Below are 12,506 nucleotides of genomic sequence, written 5' to 3' on the forward strand. Positions count from 1 at the left end.
GAAGGATGCTCATCTTTAAAACCTCGGCTCTACCCCTTAGAGATAAACCCCATAGAGATAAAGGAAGAATTGACCACCTCTTAACATCATCCTTTATAGAGAGGCAAAGTGAACATCACTTCCTGCTTCAGCAGCACTGCACCAGAGATTTTCTTCCGCAATTTATTTTCCCAGACATTTCGTGAAATGCTTATAAAAAATAGTTGTACTTGGTCAAACCAAGCAGTTCAGCTATCTTCAGAATCGGGAGAGGCCACATAACATTCCACTCTCAGACCAAAACTTTGAACAAGTAAAACAATTTTTATAAGCATTTTACGAAATGTCTATGGGGGGAAATAAATGGCGGATGAAAATCTCTGGTACAGTGCTGAAGCAGGAAGTGACGTTCCACTTTGCCACCTTGTGCCTGTATAGGTTACACTCTAACCCCTAGGGGGAGTCCTTATACAGTTGAAGGATGTCCTTAACTTTGCTTTATTGAAATGTCATTTTGTTTGCATAAAGCCGTCATTGAGTCAGGAACATTCATTTATACACAAATTCGATTCTCACAATTTATAGATAAGGCCTATTGTGAATTGGGACTCAATGGTTTGCCATTTTAAAAAAAAGTTTGGGAAACACTGCCCTAAAGGTTTTCTTGAAACCAAAGTTGTTGCTTAGAATCTCATAAACCTGAAATGACTTACAACTATATATAATAATCACTCTTTTGTGATGAGGACATGATTAAGCTTGTCCTTGTCCTACTACGCCTTCCATTCCACACCATAAAAAGAGATGCAGACAAGAATACATTGAGTAGGGTTAAAGTCAAACTTCCCATTTGTCATGGTTTTGTATGCGTCAGTGTCAGACTACTGTGGCAACTTCTTTCAAAGTAGCAGCAGAGACACGCACACAGAACAGGAAATGAGAAAGGAGCGGGTGAGTAGTGAGTAGTAACAAGGCAAGCAGCAGTGTGACAGAAAGTCACTCTGTAGGCAGATAGGCACTCCATAAACTTCTTTAGGCAGAGACATCCAATCACAGAGGAAATATCTGGAAAAGAAATCAGGCAAGTAGATAGAGAAGATCATCCCACAGATGCTTTGGAGATCCACAGAACAGGTACAGACAACAACTAACTGACTGGTTAACTGCACTACTGTGATTTTGTTGGACTTATGTCACTGACTTACTCTTTTTTAAATCCAACCACATCAACATCACAGCAAACAGGTACAGACAGCAACTGACTGCTTAACTGCACTACTGTGTTTTTGTTGCCCTTATGGCAGCAATTTACTTCCTTTTTAAAATAGTAATATAAAAGTGTAATCTATAAGGTGATATTGCAAGTTAAACTTATTGATGTGAACATCTAATTGAGAGTTGAGTCAAATACCGAAGTTAATCACGAGTTTTTCCCAGACATGAAAATATTCTAATCGTGTCATTTAGTAACCCTTTGAAATAATATTATGTTTTGAAAATTTTCATGGAAAAGTAGGTGAAAAGGTGAGTTTTATGGTCAGTCACAATTGTGACTGGTGGGATAACACAGTGCATCTATTGTGGACACTGAATTAACATATTTGCATCATCATCATTGCATCATATTTCTCCCATGCAGTCATCAAAATTATTATCCCAGCCCAGCTATTAACACATTGTGCTGGCGGGTGGAGCCTCTGTACTAGAGGGAGGAGCCTCGATGCTGGAGGGTACCGCCCCTCCTCTTCTTCCTCCACCACCTCCTTACCAGTGGGGGACTGGAAGCTTCTGTCATGATGCAGCAGTGGGAGGAAGTCCAGCCTGGCCTCTGTGGGGCTCTGTGGTGCAGACACGGGCCCCTGCCCTGTTTCTGTGGTGGCGGCAGCAACACCTCTGTAGTTGCTGGTGCCTCCTGGTTGGTGGGTGTGAGTTCCTCCTCCGCCACTGTCTTTCCTCTCCCTGCAGGGTGTCATCTACTTCCTCTAGTGTGCTTCTTGTAGCACATTATTGGGATGTTTTGGGACTGCTGGTTCTGTTCTCACTCTGGCTTGGCTTGTGCGCTTGGCTGTTCTCATCCTCCCCTTCCGCCTCCCCACCCTCCATGACTCACCAGGGAGAACTGGAGAGTCCTACACCTGCATCATGGACACCACCTGCTTCATCCTCCTCCTCTGCTGTGACTCCTCGCCCTCCCCAACTCTGTCCACTCCTCCTGGCCTCCGTACTTCCCGGGCCCAGTCGATGGACGGGTTTTTGCCCAGAAGGTGGAGGTTGGAGTCACTGCTGGTGAGGACGATGCTGTCCCTGTACAGGTTGTGTCTCCACTGGACTGCTGCCTCCTTCACAGTCATCATGATGTCCATGATGGAGCAGTACCCCCTGCTCGAAAATGTTCCCTACCAGGAGGAAATGGGAGAAGTCCTCAAAGATCAGCTCCTGGAAACGCGGCAGCTGGGAGGTGCGGGCTGAGCTGCTCAGCATTGCTCACTGTGTTGCTGTCATAGTCACATGTCTTGATGACTCTGTCCTGGCCCAAACTTTGGTGAATTATCTACTCAAAGGTCTACACTGCATCATCCATTTGCTCTCTCATGAGGATCTTGGCCCTCTGGATGAACACAGAGAAGCTGGAGACTTCGAACCTCTGCTGAAGACCCGCCAGGCTCTGTTGCTCCACCTTCTTGTAGCAGCTCTGCATCTTCACCAGGTGGAAGGCCAGCATACTGATCTTCTGCATGTGACCCACCACATTATCCTTGGTGCCTTTGTTGAGGGTGTTCTTGCTCATGTCCACCAGCTCCCTGAAGAAAGCATGGTAGATATCGGAGAAGCCCTGGCTGGTCGGCTTCTTGGCATCCAGGGTGGAGCTGATGTAGGTCTGGATGCTCACCTTCAGCAGCTTCTCTGCCTTGGGGTGGACCACTGCTCACATCTTGTTGGTGACATGTTCATTGGTGTTGATGATCTGGTTCATGTCTGTTCATATGGAGGCCTGCAGCACGGGACGCCCCACCTCACACTGCTGCACCACAGCCGTGTACTGGTGCTGCAACAGGTTGTACATCGTGTCATTGATTAGCATTCAGGTCCTCTACCTCTCGTGCATCTTGCCTTTGAGTCAAGGGAGATGAGCTCCCTCAATTTGGGCAGGAGGCCCTCCAGCACCAGGTTAGACATAATCTGCGACTGTATGCCACATGTCATGTCCTAGGTGCTGTAGTGCCCATGAGCTTGGCGGTAGAGTCAGTGCGACTCTACCGTGCGACTCTACGCGTTTGTGAAGACTGGCGCCATCTGGACCTTGTTCTCCTGTGACAAACCATTGTTGGCATGGCCGACGTACATTTGAAAATCATGACCCATCCCTAATGTATGTGTAGAAGTATTTGTATACCTAGAGGCACTGTGTTATCCCACCGGTCACTATTGTTGCCATCAACATGTTTACTCATTCTATGACCACACTGAACAAAGATGATTAATTGCAAATGCATATATAGACACCTTCAACATTATGTGTGCACATATTTCATTGAGAGGCTTTATTACTTCAATATTTGCTGGAAATGCATTATAATTTTTATGATTGACAGCCCATTCTTTTTCTTCACTGTTACATAACATTTGTTTTTGGAACTCATAGGCTATGTTAATGTTTTTAACGTGTAATAATGCCCAGTCACCTTAAAAATGGAGTGAACGTGTTATGATCTAAGAATATTGCCACAAAAACATAAAATTATATTTATTGCTTCTGAAATAACACTTAGCCCTGACATTGTATTGCTTTTTGTGTGATATACAGTATATATAGGAATAAGCAACTGTAAATACTGACTAGATTTGTGAATAACAGAGGGACACATTTGGGAGACTGAGCTTGCCGGATGAAGTTGGGCTTGCGCTCAGTCAAAGTTGGTGCAGGCTTCCTGTTTTGTGGGCAGTAGCAGCTTTGAGTCTGCTGCTCTATGGTATGTGAGCTTGAGTCTGCTGCTCTATGGTCTGTGAGCTTGAGTCTGCTGCTATATGGTATGTGAGCTTTGAGACTGCTGCTCTATGGTCTGTGAGCTTGGGTCTGCTGCTCTATGGTCTGTGAGCTTGAGTCTGCTGCTCTATGGTCTGTGAGCTTGAGTCTGCTGCTCTATGGTCTGTGGGCTTGGGTCTGCTGCTCTATGGTCTGTGAGCTTGAGTCTGCTGCTCTATGGTCTGTGGGCTTGGGTCTGCTGCTCTATGGTCTGTGAGCTTGAGCCTGCTGCTCTATGGTCTGTGAGCTTGAGTCTGCTGCTCTATGGTCTGTGGGCTTGGGTCTGCTGCTCTATGGTCTGTGAGCTTGAGTCTGCTGCTCTATGGTCTGTGAGCTTGAGTCTGCTGCTCTGTGGTCTGTGAGCTTGAGTCTGCTTCTCTATGGTCTGTGAGCTTTGAGTCTGCTGCTCTATGGTCGGTGAGCTTTGAGTCTGCTGCTCTATGGTCTGTGAGCTTTGAGTCTGCTGCTCTATGGTCTGTGAGCTTTGAGTCTGCTTCTCTATGGTCTGTGAGCTTTGAGCCTGCTTCTCTATGGTCTGTGAGCTTTGAGTCTGCTTCTCTATGGTCTGTGAGCTTGAGTCTGCTGCTCTATGGTCTGTGAGCTTGAGTCTGCTGCTCTATGGTCTGTGAGCTTGAGTCTGCTGCTCTATGGTTTCTGATCTTGGGTGTAGCTTGTTCTTCAGCAGATGGGAGAAACTTCCTGCATGTGACTTACTTGACTTGTGACTTGTGAATACTGTAGACAGAAATAGAGACTTTTGCCTTGGACAGCCCATTGTTCATGTCGAATCTTGAAACCATATCTGGTAAGTTTGCATTCTTTTTTTTATTATGTCAAACACCAGCATGCCACAGCCCAGGGATCAAGATTCAAAGGGCTAAGTATAGCATATTTCTATAGGTGGAAGTGCAGCGTGACAATGAGCATTGAAACACTGAAAGATTCAAAATCTCTGCTTGTTGCTCTGACATTTTGTAAGTTATTTTTGGAAAGCCACACTAACATGACATTTCCTCTCTTCTTAGCCTGAAGATGGAGACACAGTAGTCATGGTTGCACACTAACACCGAGGTGAAGTGGAGCATGGAGCTTGTATCAGTGCAGTATGAATATGAATACAAAGCCAGGGATGGCCGTCTTGTGTCTATCAAGCCTAATGAAAGTTACATCCTCGTCTCCAAGACCGATGACCACTGGTGGCATGTTCGCAAGGACTGGGACACCAAGCCCTTCTATGTGCCAGCACAGTATGTGAGGCTCTCCAAAGAGCCCGTGGATCTGGGGCCTAACATCTTGCATCCTGCTGAACATGTGACCAACAGTGAGCCAGAGGCTCCACCAACCATACGAGTGACTGCCGAACATGTGACCAACAGTGAGCCAGAGGCTCCACCAACCATACGAGTGACTGCCGAACATGTGACCAACAGTGAGCCAGAGGCTCCACCAACCATACGAGTGACTGCCGAACATGTGACCAACAGTGAGCCAGAGGATCCACCAACCATACGAGTGACTGCCGAACATGTGACCAACAGTGAGCCAGAGGCTCCACCAACCATACGAGTGACTGCTGAACATGTGACCAACAGTGAGCCAGAGGCTCTACCAACCATACGAGTGACGACTATGTCCCGTGAGTCAGCAAAGCATCCTGCCAGAGACACTTACCGCTTCTCCACATTTGGTCTCTGTGACAACATCCCAGATGTCAGGAGGCCCTGTGAGCACACACAGACACTGATGGGAGGACAGACGTCAACCACACCCGCCACACCTGGAGATACCCAACATCATGTAAAGACACACAGTTCAGAAGAAGGCTTTTCATTTCCGTCAGCATCTCTGGATACCAATAAGCAGCCCCTCGACACGCAATCTCACCAGCCTCCACCCAAAGCCAGAGGTGGTCAGGCCCAGTCCCAGCCAGCTAGCTCGCTACAGGATGATCAAGTAGAACTACCAAACACCTTGCAATGCCAAGTAAAAACTCTGTGTGATAATCTTATGATGTTCCATGTGTCCAATCACTCTCATATCTATGAGACCATAGCAGACTTAGAAATCCCAGACTTTGACATCCCATTCCCTGAGCCGCCATGCCCTGTGGCTCCAAACACCACATCAGGATTTCAGCAGCAGAGTCTGGACCAAACTGAAGATGCAGCTCCTTATACTGATGTCTCTCCCAAGAACCAGGTAACAATGTGATGTCATATGACTTACCCATGCTGTATTGTTGATTAAGGCAGTGGTTCTCACAGTGGGCCCTTGAGGGGGGTTCCAGGGGGACCGCAGCAAAAAGGGTCATGATTTATTTTCACAATAGAATTCCATCCAAAAGGAACACAATGACAGAATGTATTCGTATTTTGGTCATGGGTTTCATACACTTTCTGTAATAAAACATGTAAAAGTGTGACGCCCTCCCACTCTCCTGGCCTTCAGTTTAGGGCTCCTCGATTTGAAAAAGTTTGAGAACCACTGGATAAGGCATGGGTACAGTATATTGTCATTACAGGCTTAAGCCACAAGGGGGTGCAGTTTTATCACATAAAAAACTCATAGTGGGCCTGTTGGAAGTGCATTTGAGAGCCATTTGAAATCTCTATCTAACCTTAATGACCTAAAGGGGATCTCAATAGCCTAATCTGTGTGAGATTCAGTATTTGGGGGGAACTTGACAGTTTTTCCCACTTTTCCAGAGTCAGAAACAAATAAATGCCTTCAGACAGTGTATTATGTAGATCTGGTGTAGTCTGAATTATGTCAGATAATAGCCTAGTCTGAAGTATGTCAGATTAAATCAGCCTAGTCTGAAGTATGTCAGATTATATCAGCCTATCTTGGCTCAATTGTTGAGTATCTATGGGATCAAATAACATAATCATGACATCACGAGCGGGGTTCCTTTTTCCAACCTTTTGTCTGGGGGAAGGCCAGACTTACGAGTCGATCTGGGCTTTTGTGATTCACATGTGCATTTTAAAAGATAGGTTATTCATTGAAGAATCTGTGTGTAAAGCGTCAGACCCGGGGGGAAGGGGGGGGGGGGGGGGGGAGGAGCATATGACTATCAGTTTTCCCAGAGGATCATGTGCTCAATATCTTGCCAATTAAATCACATACTGCAGGCTACTTTTATGATGTGGAGGCGTGAGGGAATTCAGCTTTCTGTGGAACTTTGGATCTTAATGAAGGCTTGATGATAATAGGAGGTCTATAAAATACCTCACTGAAACTCGTTAACTGATGTGGCTTATTTGTGCAAGATCTAGATATAAAATGTATGAGCGGGATAAATTAATTGCAAGAATGTAGCCTCCAGGAATGCTGGCTCAATTCATAAAGGGAAGAAAAGGTGGCTTAGCATATAGTTGGCCTGAGCTAGTTGCAGACAACACTGCAAAAACAAAGCCCATCCTAAGTCTTTTATTCTAACCTTTAATCTTAAAATCTTTTCTTACAATGAGTGATAAAGCTGCCACTGGGGCGAGACTGTCAAATAGCTTAATCTGTTGTTTAGGAATCTTAGAAGTTATTCCATAGCTACTAGCATGGCCATGGCCGTAGCCAGGGTTTGAGAAATACCGAGGTCATTGTAACGCGGCGTGGGGGGTCCAGGGGGGGCTGTGCCCCCCGGTTAGAAAATGTTGTCCATTTTAAAGTCAAATGCTTCAATCTGGTGCACTTTGAGAGCAAAATTAAGAGGCTAGATCTATAAAGAACCCTCTTTACTGTGCTGTTGCTTACTAGCCTACCATCATGGCACATGTTTTGGTGGGGGGGCGGAGCTGTCGGAGAAACACATTGGAAAATATGTGAAATTATCGCCCCCCCCCCCAAGGAAATAGACGGCTCAAGAGACCACTTGCTGGACACTTTTTGCAGTGAAGGTCCCAACTTGGAATACCGTCCTGGCCGAGTTCAGCCTAGTATCTGTGCCAGGCGCACACACACACACACACACACACACACACACACACGCACGCACGCACGCACGCACGCACGCACACACACACGCACACACACACACACACGCACACACACACACACACACACACACACACACACACACACACACACACACACACACTCACACACACACACACACACAGTACACACTCTCTCTCTCTCACACACACACGCACGCACGCACGCACGCACGCACACACACACACACACACACACACACACACACACACACACACACACACACACACACACACACACACACACACACACACACACACACACAAGGCCAGCTCATCAGCATATGAATGAATGGCCCGGCCGCCCCTTATGCATGCCATTTCAATGGGCAAGGGGTAGCTACATGAATAGCCTACCAGTACCTCACTAAAAGCAGCTGATTCAGGATCTCAGTTTTGGTCGGCGAAAGTTTCTGCGGCTGTGTGGACTTACTTACCTGCTGGTATGCACTTTGATTGAGCATTTTGTGAGACATTGTGCTTTATTGTGACTCGTCTTGGAGTCGTTATTTAGAGCTGGAGACATGATGGATCGGAGCGTCTTTCTAGACTAGCAGCCTAATAGAAAATGCTGTTTAAGTTTATGGGGACACCCACGTTGGCGAGTGACGACAGAACAGGTTAGGAACAGGTTGTGTGGGTCGGCTTGCTGACAGGGTAGGAAGGAGTTAAATGAGAAAGTTGCCAGCCACTCCCAAAACTGCTGCCTCCAGCCCTCCAGCTGCTACCTGGTTGCCGGAGCAGCACCCATGACGTTCCCGGGAATTATGGCACCGCAGGGAGACGATCATGGGGCATTTACGAGTATATAGCTCGCCTATTCTCTCTCCATTGGATAGCCAGTTGGTCCAAAACCGAAACATCGTTTGTTTCAGGTAAGTTTGAGCGGAGTTCACACTGGTTTCGCACCTGTTGCAAGGTTTAGTGACGTAAGCGACGAGTCAAGTTGAAGGAGGTTGGATGATTTTTTTTTTAAATAGCCGACAGCATATTGTAGATATGATTACAATGACGTGTCTGACTTTTGGAAAGCACAGGCATTGTCACATGTAATGGTAGAATCGTCTCGCCAGCTCAGAGTCAGTGACTCACTGCCCAGTGATTTTGTATGCAAACATGCAACATAACGCTCTAAATTACTAAAACACATTTAGAGAGAGAGAGAGGGGGGGTGGGGGCAGTGATAGCACCTACACTTTACAATCAGTATGTGGATGTAAACATTGCAAGTTATTGTCCATGTTTTTCACTGTGCACTCACTGGCCTGGGGAAGGATGATCATTGGCTGAGCTGCTGCAGCTCGTCGACGTGCCAGGAGGACCCCTCAGTGCACCAATTCTTACCCCACAATGGAGGGCCGTCTCCATGGTGATGTGTGGGGTTTGGCCTAACTCACAACGACCAGGACTCTGGTGCCCAACCGTGGCATGCTGTGTGTGTGTGTGTGTGTGTGTGTGTGTGTGTGTGTGTGTGTGTGTGTGTGTGTGTGTGTGTGTGTGTGTGTGTGTGTGTGTGTGTGTGTGTGTGTGTGTGTGTGTGTGTGTGTGTGTGTGTGTGTGTGTGTGTGTGTGTGTGTGCGTGTGCGTGCGTGTGTGTCCGTGTGTGCGTGTGTGTGATGTTCAGAACAAGCAATTAGCCCAAATGTAGGTCACTTTAATGTGCATGGTGAAGTCTGGATGGTAGGCAGCCATCTTGTCAGGATACCTTGTTATTAGTTGGGGCTTTTGGTATGGGAATCCAACATTTACATTTAGCTTTGACTTGACAAAAGACATACAGAGCTTTCAGAGAAGCATGCATGAATCAATGCATTTTTGTTGTATGTGATGATGTCTGCTAACAGTATGCTCAGGCGTGTGCTTTCAGACTATTTTTAGCAGTGATTTGTTGGTAGCAGTGGCACCATTGTGTTCCAATATAAACATGAAGGGGGCAGGATGAATATTGAACACGTTGACCTGTGGATCTTTAGCTGCTGCAGGCGGTCCATTGTCCCAATGATCCTTGTGCCCCCACAGTATATCTTCTCTGATCAGCTGACTGTTCTTCCATATCAGGGGTGGGCAACTGGTGGCCCCCGACCTCACGCAGTGTGGCCCCTGGGTTTTATATATATATATATATATATATATATATATATATATATATATATATATATATATATATATATATATATATATATATATATATATATATATATATTAGGTTAGGTTAGACCACCAAAATCTGTGTTTTTATTTTACTGTACAACTCAGAACATGGCGCTCATGGCGTTAGCATTGTCCATCGACATACTGTTTAACGTTAGCATTTCAGCTAACGCTATTGTAACAAACTATATCCAGGATGCACATTGCACATGCAACAGTACTAATCTGATTAATATGATATATTTGGGTGATGTACCCCATCAAATTGCTGTAGCGGGCTGTTTTAAAGCTAGAGCAAAGTTTCTGGTGTCATCTGAATGGAAGAATTACTCAATTTGAATATGAAAAGTATAAATGTTGGTATGATCAACTTTGATTACCAGTCCTTTTCATCAAATTAGTAGCTATAGTAGTGATGGTGTTACAGTAGGCTAGCGAGGAATTGTTTTTGGGGGCAATCCCTGTTCCATATAATGATTCAGGAGAGGCACTGGAAGAAACACAGCTGCCTCAACAGCACATCACCAGTGAGAGCATTGCTGAGCATTGAGATTGAGAGCATTGATGAGAGCATTGATGAGCATTGCACATCACCAATGAGAGAATGCTGCCTGCTCTGTCGAGCAGGCAGCACGACCTGCTGCTCTGTGGAGCAGGTAGCAAGACTGCAAGACCTGCTGCTCTGTGGAGCAGGCAGCGAGACCTGCTGCTCTGTGGAGCAGGCAGCAAGACCTGCTGCTCTGTGGAGCAGGTAGCAACACCTGCTGCTCTGTGGAGCAGGTAGCAAGACTGCAAGACCTGCTGCTCTGTGGAGCAGGCAGCGAGACCTGCTGCTCTGTGGAGCAGGCAGCAAGACCTGCTGCTCTGTGGAGCAGGCAGCAAGACCTGCTGCTCTGTGGAGCAGGTAGCAACACCTGCTGCTCTGTGGAGCAGGTAGCAAGACTGCAAGACCTGCTGCTCTGTGGAGCAGGCAGCGAGACCTGCTGCTCTGTGGAGCAGGCAGCAAGACCTGCTGCTCTGTGGAGCAGGTAGCAACACCTGCTGCTCTGGAGCAGGTAGCAAGACTGCAAGACCTGCTGCTCTGTGGAGCAGGTAGCAAGACCTGCTGCTCTGTGGAGCAGGCAGCAAGACCTGCTGCTCTGTGGAGCAGGTAGCAACACCTGCTGCTCTGTGGAGCAGGTAGCAAGACTGCAAGACCTGCTGCTCTGTGGAGCAGGTAGCAAGACCTGCTGCTCTGTGGAGCAGGTAGCAAGACCTGCTGCTCTGTGGAGCAGGCTAAATTAAAAATGCCAAGAAACTGCTCCAACAGGTAGTGTGAGAGTGTAGCAGCCAGCACAGCGCCTCTCTGTTCTTGCTTGTCTGACAGAACACAGGCGTTCAGGGGACAAGCAGGTGAGTGTGGCTTTAACTATGCCACTGATGTTGGTCACATTGTAGAAACTGCTGTAGGGGTTGGATTGGGGAGCCTTTATTGCCATGTTGGGACATTCTGTCACAGTTTGAACTTTTACAAACTGCCTGTACATAGTCCAACTTCATGCACACTTTGATTGTGTGTGTGTGTGTGTGTGTGTGTGTGTGTGTGTGTGTGTGTGTGTGTGTGTGTGTGTGTGTGTGTGTGTGTGTGTGTGTGTGTGTGTATATATATATATATATATATATATATATATATATATATATATATATATATATATATATATATTAGGATGCATGCACCTTGTTCACATTTTAAGGTATGGCAATGAACAAAGTTGGGCAGGCCTAAAAGAAAGTATATCTGAACCATCAGTGGTTTGAACATACAGTAAGAAAATGTGCTTGTTTGTTAGGATAGTGCAGTATAGTGCTTATGTTATGCTCAACATCAAGACAAGAGTGTGGACAGTGTAAACTAATGATCAATATATAGAGTATTTGGGCGATATTTTCCATGAATTGCATGACTCATATACGCTTACTATAGCAAGGGTGTCTTTTGCGTTGTTATTATTGTTTGTTACCAATGTTTTTTAAACGTGGAGTACGTGCTTGGTTGGTCGATATGATCTGTATAAAAACACATTTCTATGATAATAAAATTTTGTACATACTGAAAAACACATGTAAACACTGAATTTGAAAAAGTTATACATTTCTTTATTTCAAAAACATTTGTAAAAGCCCATAAATCATAGATTTACTGCATTATTTCATCTCAATGTGAAGGATTTGGCTGATACCGATAACCGATATTAACATTGCAACATCGGAACGATACCGATATGTTAAAAAATTACTAACATCGGCCGATACCGATATGATTGGCGATATATCGTGCATCCCTAATTTTTATACGAATTTTACCAAATGTCTGGGAAAAT

At 45.8% G+C, this 12,506-nt stretch overlaps 2 protein-coding genes and 1 pseudogene across 3 annotated transcripts in view; 2 read left to right on the forward strand and 1 right to left on the reverse strand.

The window, feature by feature from the left end:
- Positions 1 to 1,071: 1,071 nt before the first annotated feature.
- On the forward strand, positions 1,072 to 5,929 carry LOC310775620 (uncharacterized protein; the record flags this gene model as incomplete). The annotated part of the gene is made up of 2 exons (XM_083635779.1): positions 1,072 to 1,113; positions 5,029 to 5,929. A coding segment is annotated over exon 2 (843 nt), but the record flags the coding sequence as incomplete, so codon positions are not given.
- On the reverse strand, positions 2,109 to 3,222 carry LOC310775619 (protein Niban 2 pseudogene; annotated as a pseudogene). The gene has a single exon. The product of its transcript is annotated as a protein Niban 2 pseudogene (transcript).
- A 23-nt stretch (positions 5,930 to 5,952) lies between the features above and the next one.
- Positions 5,953 to 12,506, forward strand: part of arhgap27 (Rho GTPase activating protein 27) — a 33,568-nt gene continuing 27,014 nt past the window's right edge. Inside the window, exon 1 of the mRNA XM_083634564.1 lies at positions 5,953 to 6,202. Within this exon, the coding sequence (XP_083490690.1) occupies positions 6,011 to 6,202 (192 nt within the window). The 5' untranslated portion in view covers positions 5,953 to 6,010. The remainder of the gene's footprint in view (positions 6,203 to 12,506) is intronic.

This window comes from Poromitra crassiceps (assembly GCF_964638095.1).
Source record: "Poromitra crassiceps genome assembly, chromosome: 4".
Taxonomy (NCBI): domain Eukaryota; kingdom Metazoa; phylum Chordata; class Actinopteri; order Beryciformes; family Melamphaidae; genus Poromitra; species Poromitra crassiceps.